Genomic DNA, 22,355 nt, shown 5'->3' on the forward strand with positions numbered 1-22,355 from the left:
GCAAACGTTTCAATGCGAAAGCACTAGTTAGCTATGTTGGCTGGCTCATCGCGTTGGCTGCGGCGTTGTGCTGCTGTATTCAAGGACGCGCACTCGATCCTGGCCACGGTGGCTGCTTCTCAAGTGGAGGTGAAAAACGAAAACGCCGGATGTCGAGTCTTCGTACATGTACGTAATGTACGTTCTTCGCCTGCGATGCGAAGAACGTACTTAATTGGATCTCATTTATCGCGCCGATAGAACATCACGCGGAGCGGCACTCAGCAAATGGACATCAGCGTGGCATCGTCCCGTGCTAGCCAAAAAAAGTGACGTGGACAGCGCTCGTCAAAAACTCGTTACGTCACTTCACGTGAGCGGCCGGCGCGGCGCCCCGAGCGGCGACTGGGCGCCGGCGCATTCACAAACAGGTGCACGTAGCCAAAGATACAGGCATAACCACGTCCCTGAAAGGCACTGTTGGCAAAAATAAAGTTCCACGCACGGGAAAGGAAGTGATAATATAGCCTAGAATCGCTATAGATGTCGCCATCGGGACTTTTATTGAAAGCGGTAATCGAATTTCTGCCGCAATGGCAGGCCTAGCACCTTCAGGCAGCTCAGCCGTTCAGCTCCGGCAGTGGCGCGGAAGAAGCAACGCCCCCACCGGCCTCCACAGTGTTTTGACATCCGCACTAAGCAGTGAGGTCATGCCGGGGTTCTGTCGTATGCACCTTTCGGGCTGAAAGCGGGGTAAATTGAAACAAACGTTTTTCAGGCCAATCAATGCAGTTAATTATCACACGCTGAAGTATTTAAAGTGCAGTGTCAGGTTTGCCAAACCATTAAGCATCGATAAAAGCAATAAAAATGGAACATAAAATTTTCGTGTCAGTACTCTTTAAAATCATCAGGAGGCTGAAATAATACAAATAACACAATTAACACTAATGGCTTGCATGTCGGGCTAACAAGCATGATTTGCCAGGCTTCTCAGTCATATTACCTGAAAGGGGATTAAAACGTTGCATAGGGAGGAGGAGGAGGATGATGATGATAGTGAGAGGACACATGCACACCACTGTTAGCACCACGACAGCATATCAAGCCTAGAATGAACATGCCGCTTTCTACGCGACACTTCTACAACTTTCATCGATTGATTGTAGGGTTTAACGCGCCGACGCAACGCAGGCGATGAGGCGCGCCGTAGTGGAGAGCTCCGGATTAATTTTGACCACCTGGGGATCTTTATCGTGCGCCGAAATCTCGTACACACGGGCGTTTTTGCTTTTCGCCTCCATCAGAAAAGCGGCCGCCGCGGCCGGGAATCGAACTCGCGATTACAACTTTCATCAACGCGGTGCATACGACGATGGGCTACTTTAACCTTCTACATCAAGATAGCTGTGAAACATGGCGGCACTCACAATACTAGCATGCCACATGCACAATACAATGCCAAGGCTTTTACATGTACAGTATAGCCCATCTATAGCAAACGCGGTTTTAACAAAATCCTGGTTATAATGAACAAATCTTTCGTTTCCGTTACCACGTGTATACATTGATTTTATGTCCGGATATAGCGAAAACTGATATAACGAACTGATTTACATTTATCCATATGTTTGTTATAAGCATGCTGGGCTGTACTACATCATAAAGAGTGATTTACTGTCTTATCGCCGTACTCTGAGTCTGTCCGCTACTCCATGGGTTTCCTCGACTCGGCTGAGTAAAAGATACCGCAACACTTTTACTCGCAAAAGTCGCCTTTGAGAATCGTCTTGACTGGAGGCTCGAGAGTAAAAGGAAATACAGAATACAGGGGCTAGAATAATTTCAAAAATTTTAGGAAAAGAAGAATGATGCCTAGAAAAGCAAAATGGGGTTGTATTCTCCTGAATGTATACCAAACACAAAAACATGTCACTCCTTGTTTTGCTGCTGCATTTACCACTTCAAAGGTAGTGCATATTGGGGAAAGAAGTTCTATGCCAAACTTTGCCTTGGCAAAAACAGTGAAGCGTGCTGTGTCAATAGGCCCTTTCTTGGCATAACTGCTACAGTTGTACCAAGGACACACTTTGGGAAGTGTGTCCTTGGTACTAAGAACAACTAAGTACTTGTCTAAGTGTGTCCTTGGTACTAAGTACTAAGAACAACTAATCCAACCAAGAACAAAACACAAGCGCGCTGTAATACTTAGATGTGATAGCATATAGCATGACTTGTGTGCGAGGTCACCGAATGCTGACTAGAAGTTTGTGGGCCTAAATTTAAACAAATTGCCTTCTTTCTCATCGATGCGCACAACCTATAAAATAGGCTTTGTTCCGCTTCATTCATATTCATGTTCTTTAATGACATGGGTCTTCCAGTGCAAGACATTTCTATTCATGCTCAGTCGTTTAATTTCCTTATTTATTGTGGGCCACCATGCTCATGCGGCCACAAGCACAATAGTCAAAATGTGGTCTTGTCTTGCTAAGGCTTATCAAGAACTCCTTGTTTTGTTGTGTTTAGGACGGGTGGGGGCGGAAGCTTTCGATCTTTGTTTTGAGGTGCAAAAAATTGTCCAGAACAAGTAGGTTGCGCAAGCTGGGAAGTGAGAGCTAGAATTTTCGCACCAGCTTAAGGAATCAGGCCGCTGCTACACGTGTATCACGAGCCGCCTTTCGATATGAACGTACTGACAGGAGCTAACGGGAGGCTCCTGGCGATGGCAAGCAAGTGGGAGGTGGGTGGAGCTACGTGGGAGGAGCTACGAAGGGTGGTGTTAATAGTTTGGTAAAACGGTGGTGAGTGGGTGTGCAAGACTAGCGGAAAGTTCACCACAAAGTCCAACTGGGCTTTCGCCTTCACCTCCTTAGAAAGTTCTAAGAATTCCTCGTAATTCTTTGCAGCAAGTTCATGTTATACCCCAGCCTCGCAAAAATCTCGCCTCTGTTGGGAAGACCTAGGTTTTCTGATATTGCGTTTAAAAATAACTTTGAGTAGAGCCTTTAGCTACAAAATTATTCTATTTCAATTATTCTTCTATTTAAATTATTTAAAATTATTCTGAAGGCACAAACACTAAGCGTCTGCCCCTACCGCATTGTGACAAACAGGTTCCTTACTTTTGAATCCCGTGCACGTGAGACATGCAAAAGTAAATTTGTTTTCTTCTCTCAAAGTTATTTTCAAGTGGAGGACGGCACACCTGCCGATGCATTTCAAATACACTTGGTCCCTAGTGCAGCTTACAGACCATTCTATGGCCCTCAAACTTTCGTTGCTTAGATCAGAAAAATAGTGATCCACCTACTGCATTCCATCAGTGGCTAAAACGTTGTGCGACTGATGACAAGATCGTGGTGGCAGTGCAGTGAATACTGATCTCATGTGCGCATAATTTCAGTGCACCTGAAAGGTCAACGTTGATGCTTAGCGTACGTACACAAATGGGGACCAGAAAGGAAAACACGTACAGGTGCTAATACCCTTTCTTTTCCACGTTTGGGCGCAATAAGTGTCTAAGATTAATCAATTCCAACTTGGCCAGTTCGCAGGGACACCTGAACTGACCTAAATTGTTACGAGCCCTTCACTTCCACGTGCAACTACTGCACGTGAAAGCGTCGACTTGCGCTACCAGGAGAACCTAACTTGCTCAGCGTACCTGAAGTGTCGCTCCGCTGCTCCCTTGCTGCTGCGGCAGGTGGCTAACAGCGCAGCTGCCGTCCTTCTGGCGCAGTGTACGGGTACGGGACGCTGTCGGTGTTCGTCATCAGCCTCTGCTCGCTGATGGGCGTGCTCCTTCTGCCCTGCCTCGCCAGGCATGCCTACTACTACATCATGATGGGCTTCATCGGACTCTCCTTCGGCACCATGACTGGCGATGCCCTACTGCACCTCATCCCGCAGGTAACAGACGCGGTAGAAAGTAATCGTTTCGTGAAACATGGGGTGTCCTCGAGAAAAAGGGTCACGTAAGAGAACGTCGCGTACGCCAATCGGCCAGTGTCGTGTAAGAGAACTTCAAAGCAGCGGACTGCTGTGCAGCTAAGACAAGCGTAGTGTACCAGAACCAACAACAGTGGGCATCAGTACTTCTATGTTTACGTGCATTTTCGTAACTTTCATTGTTTACCCCACCATTGTTACTGCTGTAAAATGAATATGCATTACATTTAAGTGCAAATAGCTCGTTCACCAAGCATATAAGCCTTGAATAATTTAATTTCCGTTTTCTTTTGCCGGCCTCCGCCAATCGTACAGCTGGAAACATATGACATCATAGGTGGTATTGTAGAAAATGAGCTAGTGGGTCGCATGGCCATTCTCCTTTTCCCTAATTATACAGCTTATTTAAAGAAATGTGCGTTAAAAGTGGTGTCAGTATGATTCTAACAAAGCAATCTTTCGAATGAACCAAAGTTTTGCATTGTCTGCATGGCCCCTTTAAAGATCCCCAGGTGGTCAAAACTGATCGGGAGCCCTCAACTACAGCACACCTAATAGCCCAAATGTAGCTTCGGAACATTAAACGCCCAAAATTTCAATTCGAAAAATTCCCCCGCATTTCCCCGTGGGGGAGAATGTGAAAGTGCGAATGCACGGTTGTCGGCCCGCTTGCGGCGCTTGCGCTCGGCCCCCGCAGCCCACCGCCTCGCCGCCTTCTCTTCCATCTCTTCCATCGGGTTTGTAGTATCACGTGTACACCACGCAGTTATCAAGCCGCTATAACGCCGCTGAGTCGCCAACGCACGCCGCTGACGACGTAGTTTGAATGCGTTAAAGATATAAGGCGCGTTACTCACGCTGATATCAGCGTGGCGTCCGTGGCTTAGTCGGTAGAGCGTCGCTCTGCGGCCGCAAAGTCCTCGGATCGAAACCTGGCGCCGGATGCTGTTTCTTTTTTAAATATAGAGGAGCACTGCGGACGCCGCCGCCGCCGCCGGCGGTGGATGGTTTGGGGTCGCTTCTAAAGTGCATTCGCACTTAAAAGAGATTCTAGGGTGTCTTGCCTTCCAGAAAGTTGCCTGGTCGTCTCAGAGTAAAAACTGCACCTCTTCTTTCTGCATTTTACTCAACCGTAAGCTGAGCTAACATATTTTTGGAAACAGCAACGCATTTAATTTAAAGAAGTGTGACAGATAACAAAATCATAAGCCCCAACCACATGGAGCGATTTTGCAAGCGACTTGGGGAGCGACGCGAATAGCGACGAACTACTTTTCGCCGCGGACCAAGTCGCTCATCTAATCGCTCGGTTCTGGGTCGCCTGAAACAGCCGCTCGCGTCCCGGAAGTGGCCTCAGTGACTAGCCAATAGGAGAGCCCCTACGTAAGCCCGCAACATCCGGTTTTGGAAGAGAACGGGGGGAAGATTTTGCAAATCCACGCTATAGTGCCTAGAAGGCACTATATCCACGCAGACGGCGTTTGCGGTGCAGCGGCAAAGAAAGCTTTGCGTGGCAAAGCTTGTGTACACACTGAAGCAGAAGCAAGAAGGCTCCCGCACACACTGGATGAGACCCGTGTGGTAAAAACGACGTCAAGAAAGCGAATTCTTCACGGCGTTCATGTTGGATCCGAGAGACGAGGCGCAGAAGAAAAAGCGTGCGCTATCGCTAACCGAAACCAGTTTTAGAGATGCAATGAAGTGCAAAAAGCAAGGTAGAAAGGCGTAATACTTTTTAGTCATGCTTTTTATGACAAATGAACAAAAAAAATGTACCGAGCCCGTTACTATGCGCAGTGCGGCAACATTGAAATCGCCATCCTCAGTCGCTCGAGCCGTTGGCTCGAGCCGTCGCTGTCATGTGGTTGCCTCGGCGAGCGACTTCGGTTCGGCGACTGCGGATCCTAGTCGCGTCGCTAGTCGCGTCGCCGGAAAAATCGCTCTATGTGGTTAGCGCTATACTGCTTATCAAATCACTCTTGGAACATTCCAAGAAGCAATGGATAACATTTTATGCTGGTCTTTTTAAAGTGTTAAGGGCTTTCTCGGCACCATCTACAACACACTCGTTGTTACTGCAGAAAGGTATTATATGGTCTTGTATTTGTACTTTACATGAGGATAGCACCAGTAATTCTGGCAAAACAGTTAATTTTGCTGCAATTCATCATTTGCTGCAAAAAGTCCATCAAAAAGCAAGAGTGGTGTGAACAATTTCTTTCCCCAAATCCGTGTTATATAGAAAAAAATTGGGGGAGACTGAAAGTCTAAGCATTTCTACGGGAACTCGGCAGTAAAACTCATTTATTTACCTGTAAAGCATACGTGTCAAAGCTTTGCCGCATAAGGACATGCTGTAGAATGGCCCTATGGCCTCCATATTCTCACCAAAACACAGCTAACATTCTTCCCGAAAAGCTGTTCTTCCAGCAATGCAAGTGTTTAAAGCAGTGAAACCAACTTTAAAGGGCCTCGGTGTATGTCAATTTAAGCGTAGCCTATTTAGTGGCTCTAGTTGGCACTGTTGCAACAGAAGCAGGGCACAGTCGATAAAGCGGCAGTTCAGTTGAGGCTCGCACCAGCGTAGCATCTCTCTTTTGTGGTCCTCAACCTTCTTTGTTGCGAACAGTTCCGTGTGAGCAGTTTTGTTTCGTGGACGCTTCAGGATTCGATTTTAGCGATGGGTTATATATTATCACAGAAACGCGTGTCACACGCTGAAGTCAACTGAAGTCAAGGTTCTGAATGAAACGAAGAATGAAATCAAGTGTTGCCGACTGGTAAAAATGATTGATTGATTGATTGATTGATTGTGGGGTTTAACGCGCCGACGCAACGCAGGTGATGAGGCGCGCCGTAGTGGAGGGCTCCGGATTAATTTTGACCACCTGGGGATCTTTATCGTGCGCCTAAATCCCGTACACACGGGCGTTTTTGCTTTTCGCCTCCATAAGAAAAGCGGCCGCCGCGGCCGGGAATCGAATCCGCGACCTCGTGCTCAGCAGCGCAACGCCTTAGCCGCTGAGCCACCGCGGCGGGTGGACTGGTAAAATGCTGTTCTTGTGCTTTCTGAATTACTGGAATTTTGGGTAATTCGAAGTGTTTTGTGGCTCCCTCGGACTTTATAATTAATGCAGGGCATGGGATCTGAAGCAAAAGGGAACTTTCACGAAAGACTGCATGCATATTCTTAGCATTCGCTCGTGATAACTAGGTTCGGAAGTGTTTCACCTGAGCTTTTTTTTTGCTTCTACCAGGTTCTTGGCCTTCACACGCATGATGGGGGCCACGAGGGAGGAGGCCACTCGCACCACCACCACCACGATGATGAAGGGCTCGTTCCCAGCTACATGTGGAAGCAGCTGGGCCTCATCGGTGCCATCTACGGCCTCTTCGTCTTCGAGGCCCTCAGTACAATCTTCGGCCGCGAAGAGGTTCGTATGCAACGCAGAACTTTCAAATATAATGCAGGAAGCATTAATTGGCCCCTTGGATGTAGTCCAGGGTTAGTTTGTCTCGTCAAACGAACTAATATTAGTCGCTCCCCCCTCCCCCAAAAGAAACCCCGACTATGGTGCGTATAGTATTCCGCGGAGCTCGACACTTGTTCGACGCGGTTGTTCTAAAGTTTTCGCGGTGACATCACGGCCCACCGACGATGCTATTGTCGCTGATGGCACCGGAGAAACCGACGCAAGAGATGACGAAGATGGCGTGGTCTCCCATGCACACGCGTTCGACGTGCATCGGAGGTACTCGATACGGTTGACTTTTTACATCGTTTCTTTGGCGCCCGTGGCAATGGCAAAAACAGCATCAGGGCAGCGGCCACCGCTGAAAAGGAAGTCATTCACTTGCAATGTCCGAAAACAAAGGAGCATCACAGACTTTTTCCCAGCTATGTCTAGCAGATAATAACATAGGAAGAGGACGCATTGAGAAAACAAAATATTTGTCATCTATTCGATTTCTGTCGCATGCGTGGTTGCTTAGTGCTACAGTGGGCCGCAAGGTGATTACCTTCTTTGCATGCTTATCGTTTTGCACCCAACTGAGCATACATTGCGGTAAACTGTTGTAATTCATATAACGAAATAACGGATATAACAAAATAAATACAGGTCCGCTTCAACTTTGTTAAAACGAGGTTTGAGTGTATACGACTTTCTTCAATTTGAAAGAACAAGCCTTTCGTAGCTCGCTCATCTTCATTCCAGTAACGAAAGATTCTTTTTCAAATGAAAGAATGCAAAAATAGTCAAATTTTCAAATTTCACGCTGCAGTGATGTGTTATAGGCCTCAGGGACACAATAGAGGCCAACAGAGTGTGAGATGGGCAAGAGAGCCCAGCCTGCACCACAGATGTATCGCAAACACTAGGAAAACATCCTTTCAGTGTGTTGACTGCATGTTAGCATTCAAGTGATACTATCAAACAAAACTAGAAGCCCCACTACATTCGCCAGTCATGTTTTTAGGCGGTAACTTAGGTAAACACCTGACTATCGCGCAAACGAAATTCTGTGACGTCATATACAAAGGCCCAAAAGTGGCTGCTGCGGACCACTGCTTCATGTCTTTTTTTAATGCCTTGATTATTTGTTTGAAGTTTGCAGTAAAATCGGTGTCATTGTTACCGGCTCAGAGCAGTCTTTTTAATAAAGAATTTTATTTTGTCTTCATGACCTTTTTAAAAGCTCACAGTAACTACAGCATAAATCGCAGTAGCTACGGTGTACCTTTAGTTGTGATTGGTTATAAGCTGAGAATCTGCAGTTATTTCATGGTCTAAAAATACGCTTGCTCATTTTCTACTGTGAGACTTATTCCTTGCTTCCTTCTTTCTTCCCTAGAATGAAGGTCATGGACACAGCCACCTTCCTAAAAACATTCCTGGGGATCTGCACATGACGAAGGTTTCTTCTAAAACAGAATCCAATGTGGAGTTGGTAAGCACCGCAACTTTACTGGTCGCAGCGTGTATTTTTCTCGGTCTCTGTTCACAGTGCAATGAAATGCCTCCACCCTAGATTGATTGATTGTAGGGTTTAGCACGCCGACGCAACGCAGGCGTTGAGGCGCACCGTAGTGAAGGGCTCCGAATTAATTTTGACCACCTGGGGATCTTTAGCATGCGGCGAAATCTCGTACACACGGGCGTTTTTGCTTTTCGCCTTCATCAGACAACCGGCCGCTGCGGCTGGGAATCGAACTTGGACCTGCTGAAACCTAGGACGTAGGGCTCCATGCCAGCTGTGGTAGCTATTTCTTTGATGCAGGCGAAAAATTAAAACACCTGTGTGTTGAGTTTTCGAGGCGTGTTATTAGGAGACTCCCATATGGCCCAAATTAATCCGCACCGCTCTACTACAGCCCAACTCATAGCGCAGATGTAGGTTCAGCACCTAAAGCTTACAATAAAAAAACACTTCTAGCAAGCAGTGAACCAACCCACCCAGAGCAAAACATGGCCTTCCGTTGTCTCGCGTGTCAGAAATGCATTCTGCATTTAGTACTATTCGTTAGGCCTAAGAAAGTCTTCAAAATTTTTTTATCCCTCTGTTCTTGCCCTGCAACTTAAAAACTCAGCATAATAATCTGCTGTTATTCTAAACTTTCAAATTCACAAAAATCTTTAAAACCTTGTTATAGGATCAGTTACCTCAAGATTTGTCCTGAGTGTTATGAGAGGCTTTGGAGAACAACTTTAACTATTTATCTATGAATCTGGTAGTCTTAATTGCTGCTTATTTAGACATATTTTGTTAGACATATAGACTTGACATGTTAGACATATTTTGTAACACATATGACATAGACAAATATTGTTAGACATATACATTGAGCTTTTTGAGCACTTCTGGGTACTGTGACTACATTAGGAAATAGGAGTGACAAGATGGTGATGTGCTGTAAATGAGCAGTCAACTGAGGACAACGGACAGCAAACAGTACATTACAACACAGGGCTGTGCTGCTGAATTAGTCACTCACTGTCAGTATTTTCCTGCGCAGTTTTGGCCATATAGTACCGCAATCAGCATGGCCGGGCATGCACACTGCTGCTGTGACTTCCTCTAACATTTGCCCAGGCGCACTGCTCAAGCACTCCTTCACTGGCTACCGAAGAAAGTCCACAAGCCCCGGTATTCAAATCAAGATCAATTTGCTGTGGTTCGTATTACGCCAAGCGTGAACTTTTCATTTCATCATTGCAAGAATGTTTCTAAATCAGCCTGTTATTTATGGCAGTTTTAAACCTCGAAAACCTAGCACAGTGCGTGCTTGTTAAACAGAACCTGAAGCTATAGGGAAATTATGTCCCGTTTATCAGAAGTTTGTTTATAGAGAGGACAGGTTCAGCATTGTGCGACTTCAAATCTAGTTAACAGCAACAGTGGTACTTAATGGGCACAAACTTTATAGTACAAAAGTAAGCCGTAGATGGTTTTTGCCCTGATACTTTGACTTAAAATCGGAGCCCTTCCACCCTGGGAAAAGGGAAATCTAGTGAAGCTGGAGCTCTGGTGGTATTTGCTACGTTAAAGTCTAGTTATACTGTGGGTTCCCTATATGGAATTCTAGGAACAGTGGCTATACTGTGGGTTCCCTATATTGACTTATAAGAATAGTAGCTATACTGTGGGTTCCGTATTCTGAATTATAAGAACAGTAGCTCAAACTCTAGGTCGCAGACTAAGGACACATTACTGGTGTGTAGGGACAATGGCCTGTTATTATAGCACGGCTACGCCAACCACAGCACAGGCCCTAGTGTATTGCACAAGGGGCCGCCAAAAAGCGTGCGGGAAGGGGGGTGAGCACTGCAGTATACACGACTTGGGAACGAGGGAGTGGCTGTGAAGAGGAGTAATAAGTGGGGCTGTAACCATACTCCCTCCATAGATGGTCATGCTTCACTGCAAAACACATGATGCGAGAAAGACAGCTTACAGAGACCATCATTAAACTGATATTTCTGAAGTCGACTTTACCTCTAAGCAATAATGAATTGCTGGACAGACACTTTACCAGGGTCAATATAAGGCGTATCAAAATGTGGAGGACCTTAGACCTGTGTTTCTTGTTCCTTAGAATCCCCCCCCCGTGGCTCAACCGGGGCCCCAAGTTTTTGTTCCACATAGGTGCAAAAACTGGGTGGGGAGCTGCATATACAGTTTTCCTATAAAAGAGTTCAGTAGTCCACTCATCATACGTATAAAATACAATGGAACTACATCTAATTGGTTTGCGAAAACAACATTATATATGGCTCCTTAGCTCTCGCAGAAATTTTTCAATTCACCACCAGCGCTTAGCAGGCAGGGCAGAAAGAGTTTCGAACCTTGTTCTCACGGAAACTTCCCAACATTTGGATTGGTGTTTCCACCGGCACAGGTGTCACCCCAGGGTCATAGTCGGTGGTCTCAAGGCTCGAACGACGTTTTAGAGGTTTTATCCTGCGTAAGGCTTTATCCAGGCCTATTGCACCCAAAAGCAAGAGATGCAAGTGCAGTGTGCAAAGTATGCTAAAAAAACAGAATCTGCCAGAAGCAGAAACCTGCGAGTGATGGGCGCCACAATGGCACCGTGGTTGCGTAACTGGTTGCGGTTTTGACTATATTTTCGGTTCTACTTACACTCCGTTCCGTTTGGTTTTGTTTAGGTCAGGCAATTCTGGTTTCGATTAAACAGATTAAACGATGCTTCAATAAAAAAACAACCAACAATGAGGCGCTTCTTGCGTTTGTGCGGAAGTTCTTGTCAACCGATTATTTTGAACGAGATGGTACTGCGTTTACGTTTCTCACTTATATAATATGCATTATCACACCACTGCTTTAGGAGTGCCTTTGTTTTTGTTTTTATTCTCAAGTGGTCTGCTTGCAAAAAATAAAGAGGCAGCGAAGCAGCCGGCAATACTTTTGACATGGGACATTTTACTGACAGCTACTGTCTCGTTTGTCAGCCTTCTGTCGCACTTGCAAATCATGCACTGCCTTTTTCTGGGCAAAATTAAGTTGCTTGGTGACGACAGTATTGAGACCGGTGGTCCCTAAGCTTTTTATACCTTCCCTCAGAAATACGGGCGAGAAATCTTTTTGTAGTCTCAGAACTAGCAAAAACTTTGGAGCCACTTCTTCATTGCTGCATTTTGCATAAACAAAGCCTTTTCTTCCGATTTGCTTATGCCAAAATGTATCTATCATTTACTGCCTTAGTGCTATACACATAGCTGTTCTGCTGGTGTGATTACTTTGAACATCTAACTTCACAGTGCTTTTTTTCGATTTGGGCTTTATAAACTGCTTTACAAGCCTCGAAGTTGCTTTCAAGGAAGTTGGCCGACAGCAATGCTGATATTGCTGTCTTGCAAGGCAGCATTCAGTTGTTGAAGTAAATGTTGCGGGATGAAATGTTGCACTCTTGTGAGCATTAGTGACAAGTCACGGTTTTCTGAACTCAGAAAATGCCGTCCTCTATTGTGGGTTTTTTTTGTTTAATTTTTACTTACCTCTATTACACGTTTTTCTCACACACACACTCATTCCAGTATTTCATGTTCCACAATGCCATGCATTATCTGGCTTGTTTCTACGTGTGATTGCCAGGTGTACCTAAATAATTTAAATCACAGTAATTTCCCGGTAAAGCAAAGCAAAGCGAAAACACCAGTGTGTTTGAGATTTCGCCCAACGTTAAAGATCCCCAGGTGGTCAAAATCAATCCAGAGCCCTCCACTCTGGCGTGCCTCATCACCTGTGAAGCATCGGCGCATTAAACCCCACAATCAATCCAGTCACACGGCCAGTTACCAAACTTTACTCCTGAACTTATTATATCCAACATCTTAACTGAGACATTCTAATCACAACACAGCATATCTCAACTGACTTTTTTCGCTCTCAGTGGTGGGGATTTTAACCATGCGTGTTCAAAAGTCAACTCCCCGTAATTTTTCTGCCCAATCTTTTCGTACAAGCGTCGCTCACTTTATCTGTATGTATTTCTATCCCAATATCTATTTGTGTATAGTATATAAATCTACCGATATATTTATATGTCTACCTTTCGATGCCTCACTATAATTATGGCCGTATTCTAATCTGTCTGAGTCTGTGTTTCCTTGACTCTACTGACTGGAGGATACCGCAGTGCTTTTACGTGTGCAAATCGCTTTCAAGAATCTCCTCGACGAGAGGCTCGAATGGGGGAGGTAGTCAGAATACCAGAGTTAATCTCTCTCATCTGCTTGACGATGAAGGAGGGGTCGAATGAGGAGGGTTGAATGCGCGCGAACAGGAGGAGAAATTGATGGCGAGGTTCAGGTGGCATGCGTTCTCCCTGTTCGTTGAGTGGTTATAATTATTCACGCTCACTAACGAGCCAATACTGAAATGCACGGCATTATCATCGAGTCGGTCCAAGCTCCTTTCTTATTTCTTGACAAGGGCCAGAGTACCTTCGAAAGCGATGTGCATTCAACACTCCACTCCACGTGCGCCTGGTTTTGATTTGTTTGGCTGAGTGTAGCTGCAAAGGTGAACTTGTCAATGTTTGGGTCAAATGTCCTAATGTCAAAGAGCAGGAATTTTTATCGCCATTTTCGGTATGTCTATCCAGGCATGTCGACGCTGGCTGCCATGGTGATCATTGGTGGCGCCATTCACAACGTGGCTGATGGTCTGGCCATCGGCGCTGCTTTTTCTTCCGGCCTCAAAAGTGGCCTCTCCACATCGCTGGCCGTGTTCTGCCACGAGCTTCCACATGAATTCGGTAAGATGAAATGACCAATGCGATGAAAGAAGTAGATGCAGTTAGTGGAAAGACATTCTAGACATTCCAGGGGGCTGATTTGGAGTTTAAAAAATTACCTCGGTACGTGTGCGTACACTTGTAGTACGACAGAACCTCTTTTTATGATCAGTAATACTACACCTATTGTAATGCTACTTATCATGTAACATTTTCATGATCTGTTATACTGTTCGATACTTGCTGCCTGGTGAAAGTAGATATGCTCTTTACAGTGTTGAACGGCTAATTAATATTTTAAGGAAATAAAGTGAAAAGCTTTTTCCCCACTTGCCCTTAATTAGAATTTGCAAATAAATGTGCATTATTTATATCAGTCGCCTTTCTGTGGTTTATCCCCTTTGTAAATGTTGCCGCGAACCATGCAATGGGTTTGTTTATTTGTGTTTTGCTTTTAACGCCCAGCTGCGCCGGTCTGTGTTATGTGTGTGCCAAGGGAAGCGCTTGTTCCATTCTTTCTTTCTGTGCCGTATGTGTTATCTCTTCTGATAGGCAGAGCGTTCCGAACTAACGCGAACAGCCTAGAATATTCTTATTTGTTCTGGATGTTATTCGACGGTTCCAGAAACACTCGCGCCTAAAGATAAATGCTTGCGGAGCCTACGCCGCGGCATTCGATTCATCGACGCTCGCCTACGCACGTCACTTTGTTGAGTGCTGCTTCGCCGCCTGTGTATTCTTTGAGTTTTTAGGGGAGCACAAGTTCGCTCCAATAAACTTGTTTTTTCTTGAAGGCAACTGCGTCGTCTTTGGCTTCGTGACAATATTTTAATTGTGCTAGCGACTTTGCCATGGACATTTTACAAAACAAAATGTGTACTGTATCACTCTGGGGACAGCTGTGTCGAAATGCCTGGCTAAATAAAGAGTTTCTAACTTCCCGACTGAAATTTACCTTAGTGTTAAAATTTTGCTGTCCCAAATAAGTGATTTGGTTAGATAAAGGACTAAAATTTATACCATAAAAGCAAGCACACCGTAAACAAATTTTATTTTCAGGCTTACACCTTGCAAACGCAATCAAACATGCTGATGTGGAATTATTTCCGGTTACTGAATGATTGCTTCACAAAATATAGAGCATGAAAGCAAAAAATGTGTCCTAGAATGATCCTTTCAATTCTGCCTTGTTGACTATACATCTGCGATAATTTGGCCTGAAGGCTGTCGCAGGCTTTGAGAAACTGTATAACACACCTGCATGTGCTAAGAGGGGGTGGAAAAAATCTCAGTGCAAGTGAGCGAGATGCAATACAATATGTTATATTGAAGTTCAAACGAACTTATATATGCGAAGGACATTTGCTACTTCATAGCATTCCTTGCTTTCCAACTTGACGTGGTTCAAAACTATGCAGGGCAATCGCGTGTATGTGGTACTTAAAATCAAGTTTTTCTTTGCTTACAGAGTTAACTTGACTTTTTTTGAGAGATTTTATATTTTGCTCGAATTTTGTGCGGATTGAAGGCAACTAGCGGTGTACGGAGAAATTTGTCATTCAAGGTCTGTCTTTGTGGGCACTTAGCATAGGTCATGCACCCAAAGGGGCCATGAAAACAAAATACCTTGTTCATTTTGAAGGAACTAGCCTTTGGTAACTCGCTGAATTCCATATGAACCACAACATACCTTTTTTGAACTGAAAAAGTACAGAAAATATTGAAAATTTGTTTAGTTTCGCACTAAAATGGCGTAACATGGCACAGCACTGAAAACATAGCTAATTTAAAGTGACTGCCCATTAGTTCTATTTATTCACGTTTTAACAAAGTGTACTCGCGCTATACGCAGGTGACTTTGTGGTGTTGATCTCGACCGGACTGGGTTACCGTCGAGCTCTCTTCCTCAACTTTCTGTCTGCACTGGCAGCCTTCGGAGGTCTGTACGCCGGGTTTCTTCTGGGCGAAGAGGCGGCCGCACGGGACTGGATACTCACCGTCACCGCTGGCATCTTTCTCTACGTTGCGCTTGTTGACATGGTGAGTTATAACCCTAAGTTTATGCAGCATCTGCTAACGAGGCATACAATTCCTAAGCTCTACAGAACGCCGCATCTTTCAAGAGCGTTCATCCTTTCGCAGTGACCTTGAACCACGAGCGTGCAAGATCACTGCAAGGAAGTTATTTGCGCCCTCCTTAAAGGCACTCGCTTGGCGATTCACCAATGCGGTTCCACGTGGCGAGGATGAAACGACTTCGTCGCCTGCGCTTGATTGATCAGTGCTGGCTGGGCTCTCTGTGTGGGCACTTAAGTGCAAGCGAAATGATAAATCCAATCATCCAATAGACATCGCTAGGCTGCAAAACCTCAAGCGAAGGCTAACACTTTCACGAAACACTAGTGTGCATGGTCTAGTTCCTTTCGTGTGTATAACTAGGTTAAGAAGCGCTAAACCTGAACCATTATTTTGGTAGCCGTATACTGAGGCAACCAGATTCCGTCATGCTGAACAAGCGCCTGTTCAGCAAAGCAAAATTTTCAGGTGTTGATCATTTCCGTGATCGCCTCTGAGCCCCTTCACACAGCCTTCAATTCCCAAGATCTAATGGCCTTTGTGACTGCATTTAAAAAAGCCTGGTAGTGGGGCCAAACTTGGATGTGCAGACTTTTGAAATCTTTTTTTTTATTTCCTCATTCTTGTGTTGTCTCTCTTTCCTAGTGCCACCTTCCCCAGTTCAGGGTGACTTACCGGACATCATTTTAGGGTTAACCGACATGCCTTTCTCTCTACCTTATCTCTCTTTTTCCCTCTTCTGTATTACTCTGCCTCTCAAACGTTGCCTTATTTCTATGACAGAACAGGCAGATTGTGCTTTTTATGTCACTTGTTGCCTATGCTATTGCATTTAAAACTCGCGGATTAGCCGTTTTCAGAACACAGCCAGTAGTTGGTTAACGTCTGAGCACGAGGACGCGGGTTCGATTCCCGGCCGCAGCGGCTCCTTTCTGTTTGAGGCGAAAAAAAGCCGTTCCACTCAATGTGAAAGCTGTCCGAAGTGCAGATCAGTGATTCACCATAATGGGTGGTGGCGCCGTGATTCGCTCACTGCTACCACCCATCGCGCTCTTCACCGGCCTGTCTCACTCCTCTCTTGATGAATATGCAATTCAAATTTCCCGCCCTCGCAGTGCTCGCACAGCCCCGGCCTGAAGCAGCGCCAGCAGGAGTTCCGTTCTTTTTGTGCTTACTTTAATTTCGTATACTGGGGCTGTTTCGCGTCATTTCGAACACGTAATTTTTCTCTTGCGCGGATGGAGCCTTTCTGCATCATTTCAAACCTGCCATTTTTTTTTCTTGAGCAGCTGAATGAAGCCTTTCTGCGGCATTTCGAAATGAATTTTTTTTTTTTTTTGAACGGCTGGAGCCTTTCTGAGTCATTTCGAACGCGCCATTTTTTTCTTGCGCCGCCGCTTTTTTCGCTAAATGTCGTGAAACAAACCCAACGAGCGTTCCTAACTAAATGAATGCGGGCGCTGCCGGTTAATTACGTATATTTTGCCTCAAATGTACCCGCAGTTTTCTTTGACGCTAAACAACGGGGAGATGTATGCCAAGCGCCAGCGGCTCACGAGATTCAAACGGATGGCTATTTAAACCGCTTGGTTTTTGAAGCCTCAGCGTAACTCCCAGTCCCCTACGACGGTACACCAGGCTCTACTTGGGTCCGTTATCTCGCTGCGCCGCCTGATTCCGGCAGTCGCTTGACATCGACCATTAGCGAGCTACGACCACAAGGCGAGTCCATAAAGTGCTCTGCACATAAAATGCCCGTGTGTACGAGATTTCGGCATACGTTAAGATCCCCACGTGATCAGAATTAATCTGGAGCCCTCCACTGTGGCACGCCTCATCGCCTACGTTGCGTCGGCGCGTTAAACCCTGCAATCAATCAATCAATCAATCAATCAGTTGGTTAATGGCTTATACCGCACTGTTTTCTTTTCTATTACCAGTTGCCCGAGCTCAAGCAATACAGGGGGAAGAGCCCTTTCAAGATGTTTGTCGTGAAAAACCTGGGAGTGCTGGGGGGGATCGCATTCATGTGCGTCATAGCCATCTACGAAGACAAGCTGAACATCTGACCGTGTGCCGTTCCCACCTCTGAAAATCGGCAGCCATGTAGAAAGTTGGGAAAACGTGCCTGAAAAGAACACTGGGTGGAGGGACTCGCGTGAGCTGTTCTCCACAGCGATGTGTCTTCCAGAGCACTTCGTGTATTATAGTGTACTTATACACAGTCATTTACTCTGTGGCGCTATGGCGAGCATGGGGCGTTTTACGTATTGAGTGACGTGTGGTTTTTGTTTCGCCACAAAATGCGCAATTGCTAGTGTTTTTAGTTTTTTAATAGTTTAGGTGTGATTACGGTATGTTTATTTGTTTGTTTTTGTCATACTTTTGCATAGCTGACCTGCACGCAGCAAAATATGTGACGTTGATGTGCCCCGGTGTTTTTGTTATTTCAGAAGCTTCAATGATCTTTTGTTCGGCTACAAAACCTTTGCAGCTCAGTTACTTGGCTGTTAACCATTTTGGGGCAAAAACATGTCTATTGTGGCAACGTTTGGCAACGTTTGGAGCAAAACTAGCTAGTCATTTATAAACGGCCACTCGCTTGGTGATTTGGCGTAGATGCACTCCACGGTTTGTGGCTTGACAGAACACTAATTTTTTTTTTAAACCGTTTACAGCCTGTTTATCGAAGTTACACTGGAAGTACTTCATTCTTCAGATATTTGCTTTTGCATCTGTTTATTCAGGCTGTAGCTCCTAACGATTTTGAGGGCGCCCTGATTTATTTATTATTATGTACGAAACTTGTGGCAGCATATTTCTTTCTTGTGCAGAGAAATCAAAATTTTTGAAGGTCCAGTTTAGCAAGTCTGCGGTTTCAAAGCGCGCTCTTCCCACTATTGCACGAAGCGTTCTGTTCCTGAATATTACACGGGATGACTTTGAGTGTGATAGGTATAGCATTAACTGTATCGTTAATATTTACCCATGTGAAGCAAAAAGGGTAAAAAAGTGAGGTAACACGCTAGATTCCCGAGCTTTACGCTTTGATTCTTTTTTGTTGTTGTTGTTGTTATCTGCTTCTTAATTCTGGGGTCCTTAGTGCTCTATAATAATTATAGCATACCTTTGATTATTCTAAAAGCCAAAAGACCCCTGAACCTCACTGTTCCGTTCCAGAGAGTCACTTTAGCCAGCAAAGAAGTCCAGTGTCCTACTCTAAAAAAACTTCTGTAGTTTTTTATTCATTTTAGCTCTTGTTCATTTCGGATGTTGATTAGAACTACAAGGTTAGTCCTGCGTACATGTTTCAGGGTGCCAATTAAAGCCTAGCCTATTGGATTAACAGTGCCTGGCTGTGTTATCGAGACTATTTGATGTTTTAATTACCCACCGCGGTGGCTCAGTGGCTAAGGCGTTGTACTGCTGAGCCCAAGGATGTGGGTACGATTCCCAGCCGCGGCGGCCCCCTTTCTGATGGAGGTGAACAGGCCCATGTGTTTGAGATTTTGACACACGTTACAGGTCCCCAGGTGGTCAAAATTTTTTAGCAACTTTCCACTACGGGGCATCTCATCACCTGTGTAGTGGCAGTGCATTAAACCTCAAAATCAATCAATAAATCAATCAATCATTCAACCAATCAAGTTTGCTGCCTCGTAGTGAAACCACGTACTTCGATCACATGGAGACAAGGACATGCCTGTCAACCAGTTGTCAGCAGGGCCTGTCAAAACCAATGCACAAATTGGTTATGCTAATTCGCAAAAATATTGTCAGTAATGCAGGAGAGTACAGTGAGTAGTAGATAATTTTTGTTTAAATCAGTTACGATCAGCAATTGTTGTGCTAGGTTGAATGCTTTAAATAGAAACGTCTAGGTCAGTAATTCGTTTAATATTTATTTAGAAGCACCTTACAAGTTAGTTCTGGGTGGAGCCTGTACGCTGTTTAGAATAATGGGTCCAACAAAAAAAGTGATGAGTATATTACAATATCGACGCTTAGTTTCGCATAATGGGATGAAATCAAGCAATAGTATTTTGGGAAATTACATGACCAGTGGCAGCAAAGCCAAAATGCTAAAAATTGAGGCATTGAAAAAATGCCATACAAAATACATTTATTTCAAACCTGTGGAAGGTACAAATTTGAAGCAAAAATATGTAAGAATAATTTTTAGGCAGGGTTTTATATAATATTTTCTGGTTCAGTGTGGTATGAGGAAGGTAATTTCAATGTGATCTGATGTGAGGTATACCTGAATAATTTAGGGCAAAACTATTTTCATCCATGGATATGCTAGGCGGAGGTAACTATAGTGTGATTATACACCTGTGATGCCATACATTAGGGCTTGGAGCAAGGGCAGGGATAACTTATTCTAAAAATGTATAACAAACCTAAAAGAGCCACCGTGAGAGGAACTTGTAACGGTTGCAACGGAATGTGGATTCTCATTTTTCTTATGCTTGAAATTGCCCAGTTTAATAATTCTGTACAAAAGTTATTTTAGGGTTTTTGCTTTTTGATTGATCAAACAAGTGTTGTAATTTTTAGTTGCAACAATTACTTGGCGTAGGTAGCGTTTGGCAATAATTCACCAGCAATGTTTGCTGTTGCTGCTGTGCTAGTAGGTTTAGTCAAGTTTCGATGTGTATAGCCACTATCAGGCCTAGGCAGCTTACCATTCAAGGATAGTTAGTGAGGCAGAGCAAAGAATGTCACAAAGGCCCTGTTGGTGATGTGAAAATGTGCTCCTAATGTGAGAAACAGTAACAATTGAATGGAACTTGATTAGTTTTTCTTTTTTTTATTTTACTGTCTACGCTATTTTTGTAACGGAAGTGAAAAGCATTGCTGATGTGTGTCAATGAACAAAAAAAGGTGGGCAGCGTCTATGGTGTAATTAAATTAGAGTGCCTTGCAACACATTTTTTTCTTCGTAACCCAAGCCATGCATTACCAGATGCTTTTCGCTACCTCGTACAAAGATATGTCCGAAATCAGGCAGGGCACAATGTGCGCGTGATGATCCCTCCTGTGAACATACATGTGTATATATCTTTATCCTCACCCTTACCCTTACCTGACCCTACTTTTACACTACCTTTCTTACCCTAATCCTGACCCATCTTTTTTTGTCTTACTGTCTTTCGAGTTTTCGTTCTGTTCTCAAGGGTGTAAGATGCAAAGTATTTTTGTGCTGGCTTTCTTGCCTTTCGGGTGTTAGTACTTGCCTTTGTTGAACGTCAAGTTATCTAATCTGGTTTATTGCAGATATGTTGTTTGTACAGGCTGTTTACTAATTACAGGGGCCTTTAAACCAACTTAACAAATGTATGCATTGTGACGGGTTGTTTCAGATCTAAGCCATCCCCTTTCTGTTAAGTCAACTTTCGCTTAAGTCAAATATGATGCTAGACACTTAATAAGGTCGTAGCATCAGATGAACTTGATGACTTTTGCCAAACAACGAACTTGTGTACTTATGTCATAGTGTCTTCCTGTAATTCCTGGCTGTTCTCAATTTACCAGTCCTTAAAAGCCTGCAAATAGTCTGACTCTCTTCAAACAGCAAGTCCCGTGTGAATACGTAGGAAAATTGAGTGCTTGCTTACCTCCCAGGCAGTTTGGGACTGGTGATTGAGGAAGCCCAGTAGTTAGTCTTTTTATCAATGTGTAAATATTGTAGCAAAAAATGTATATTCTCATTCAGAACAGAAAAAAATATTCGTGTGATTTTGAGTATTGCGTGTATGCGTACAAGCAATTTAAAGTGTCTTTTTTCAGTAAATATTTGTCCTGACTTTTTCATGTATTGTCTAGAATGTATTTTATTTAGGGCTGCGTCTAATCTCATGGCAGCCGTGAGAATTGCCTCCGGGAAATTCTCACGGCAGTTTCTTAAAAGGTGACTGGCCTAAAAATCACTGAATAATATTAGCTCCCAACGTAACCTAACATAACCTAACCTCACCGAACGTATCATAACCTTCCCAAATTCAGCCCAACTGCAACAAGCCTAGCCTAACTCAGCCCAACGACACAGAACACAACATATATTGAACCTAATCCAATGCATTCTAGAAGCCGTGTGCGTCAATCTCTTGATATAGTAATAACCAGAATAGAAAAAAGCGAAATAACAATTAGCGAAACTTCGAAAAATCAGAAAGATTAAAAAAGGAAATCTTCATCAACGCCAGACTCTAACCTCGGCCTTCGAGTTCAAAAGCAAGTGCTATACAACAGCACCACATGAGCAGCTGTAGAACAAAGATTTTAAAGAGGCCATGGAGACAAAATACAAGTTTGGTTAATTAGAAAGACTGCTCTGTCGTGATAACAATGATACCGATGTCATTGCAAACTTCGGGAAAATAACGGAGATATTAAAGAAAACACGTGGAGGAGTGGCGACTCGCTAGCCAGCTTCCGGCAACTTTTCAATGACGTCACAGAATCTTGTTTGGGCGATTGACGGCGGCCGAACAGATCAATTGCCAGGACACATGACTGGACGATTGTAGTGGGCCACCAGTTCCGTTTGATCGAATCACTTGAATGCTAACCTGCAGTTAAGACACTG

The 22,355-nt window shown here is 44.3% G+C and overlaps 1 protein-coding gene across 6 annotated transcripts in view; it reads left to right on the plus strand.

Moving 5' to 3' along the window:
- The window catches only part of LOC144179670 (zinc transporter ZIP10-like), a 148,648-nt gene extending 127,070 nt beyond the window's left edge, over positions 1–21,578 (plus strand). For all 6 annotated transcript variants that reach the window (XM_077708120.1, XM_077708115.1, XM_077708116.1 and 3 more), the window contains 7 exons: positions 3,722–3,891; positions 7,188–7,364; positions 8,785–8,880; positions 10,024–10,105; positions 13,556–13,708; positions 15,540–15,727; positions 17,704–21,578. In XM_077708120.1, the coding sequence (XP_077564246.1) occupies positions 3,722–3,891; positions 7,188–7,364; positions 8,785–8,880; positions 10,024–10,105; positions 13,556–13,708; positions 15,540–15,727; positions 17,704–17,832 (995 nt within the window). In that variant the 3' untranslated portion in view covers positions 17,833–21,578. The remainder of the gene's footprint in view (positions 1–3,721; positions 3,892–7,187; positions 7,365–8,784; positions 8,881–10,023; positions 10,106–13,555; positions 13,709–15,539; positions 15,728–17,703) is intronic.
- Positions 21,579–22,355: the final 777 nt, after the last annotated feature.

The sequence above is a fragment of the Haemaphysalis longicornis genome, unplaced genomic scaffold, assembly GCF_048455015.1.
Source record: "Haemaphysalis longicornis isolate Haplotype H1 unplaced genomic scaffold, Haemaphysalis longicornis Haplotype H1 scaffold_4, whole genome shotgun sequence".
Lineage (NCBI taxonomy): Eukaryota > Metazoa > Arthropoda > Arachnida > Ixodida > Ixodidae > Haemaphysalis > Haemaphysalis longicornis.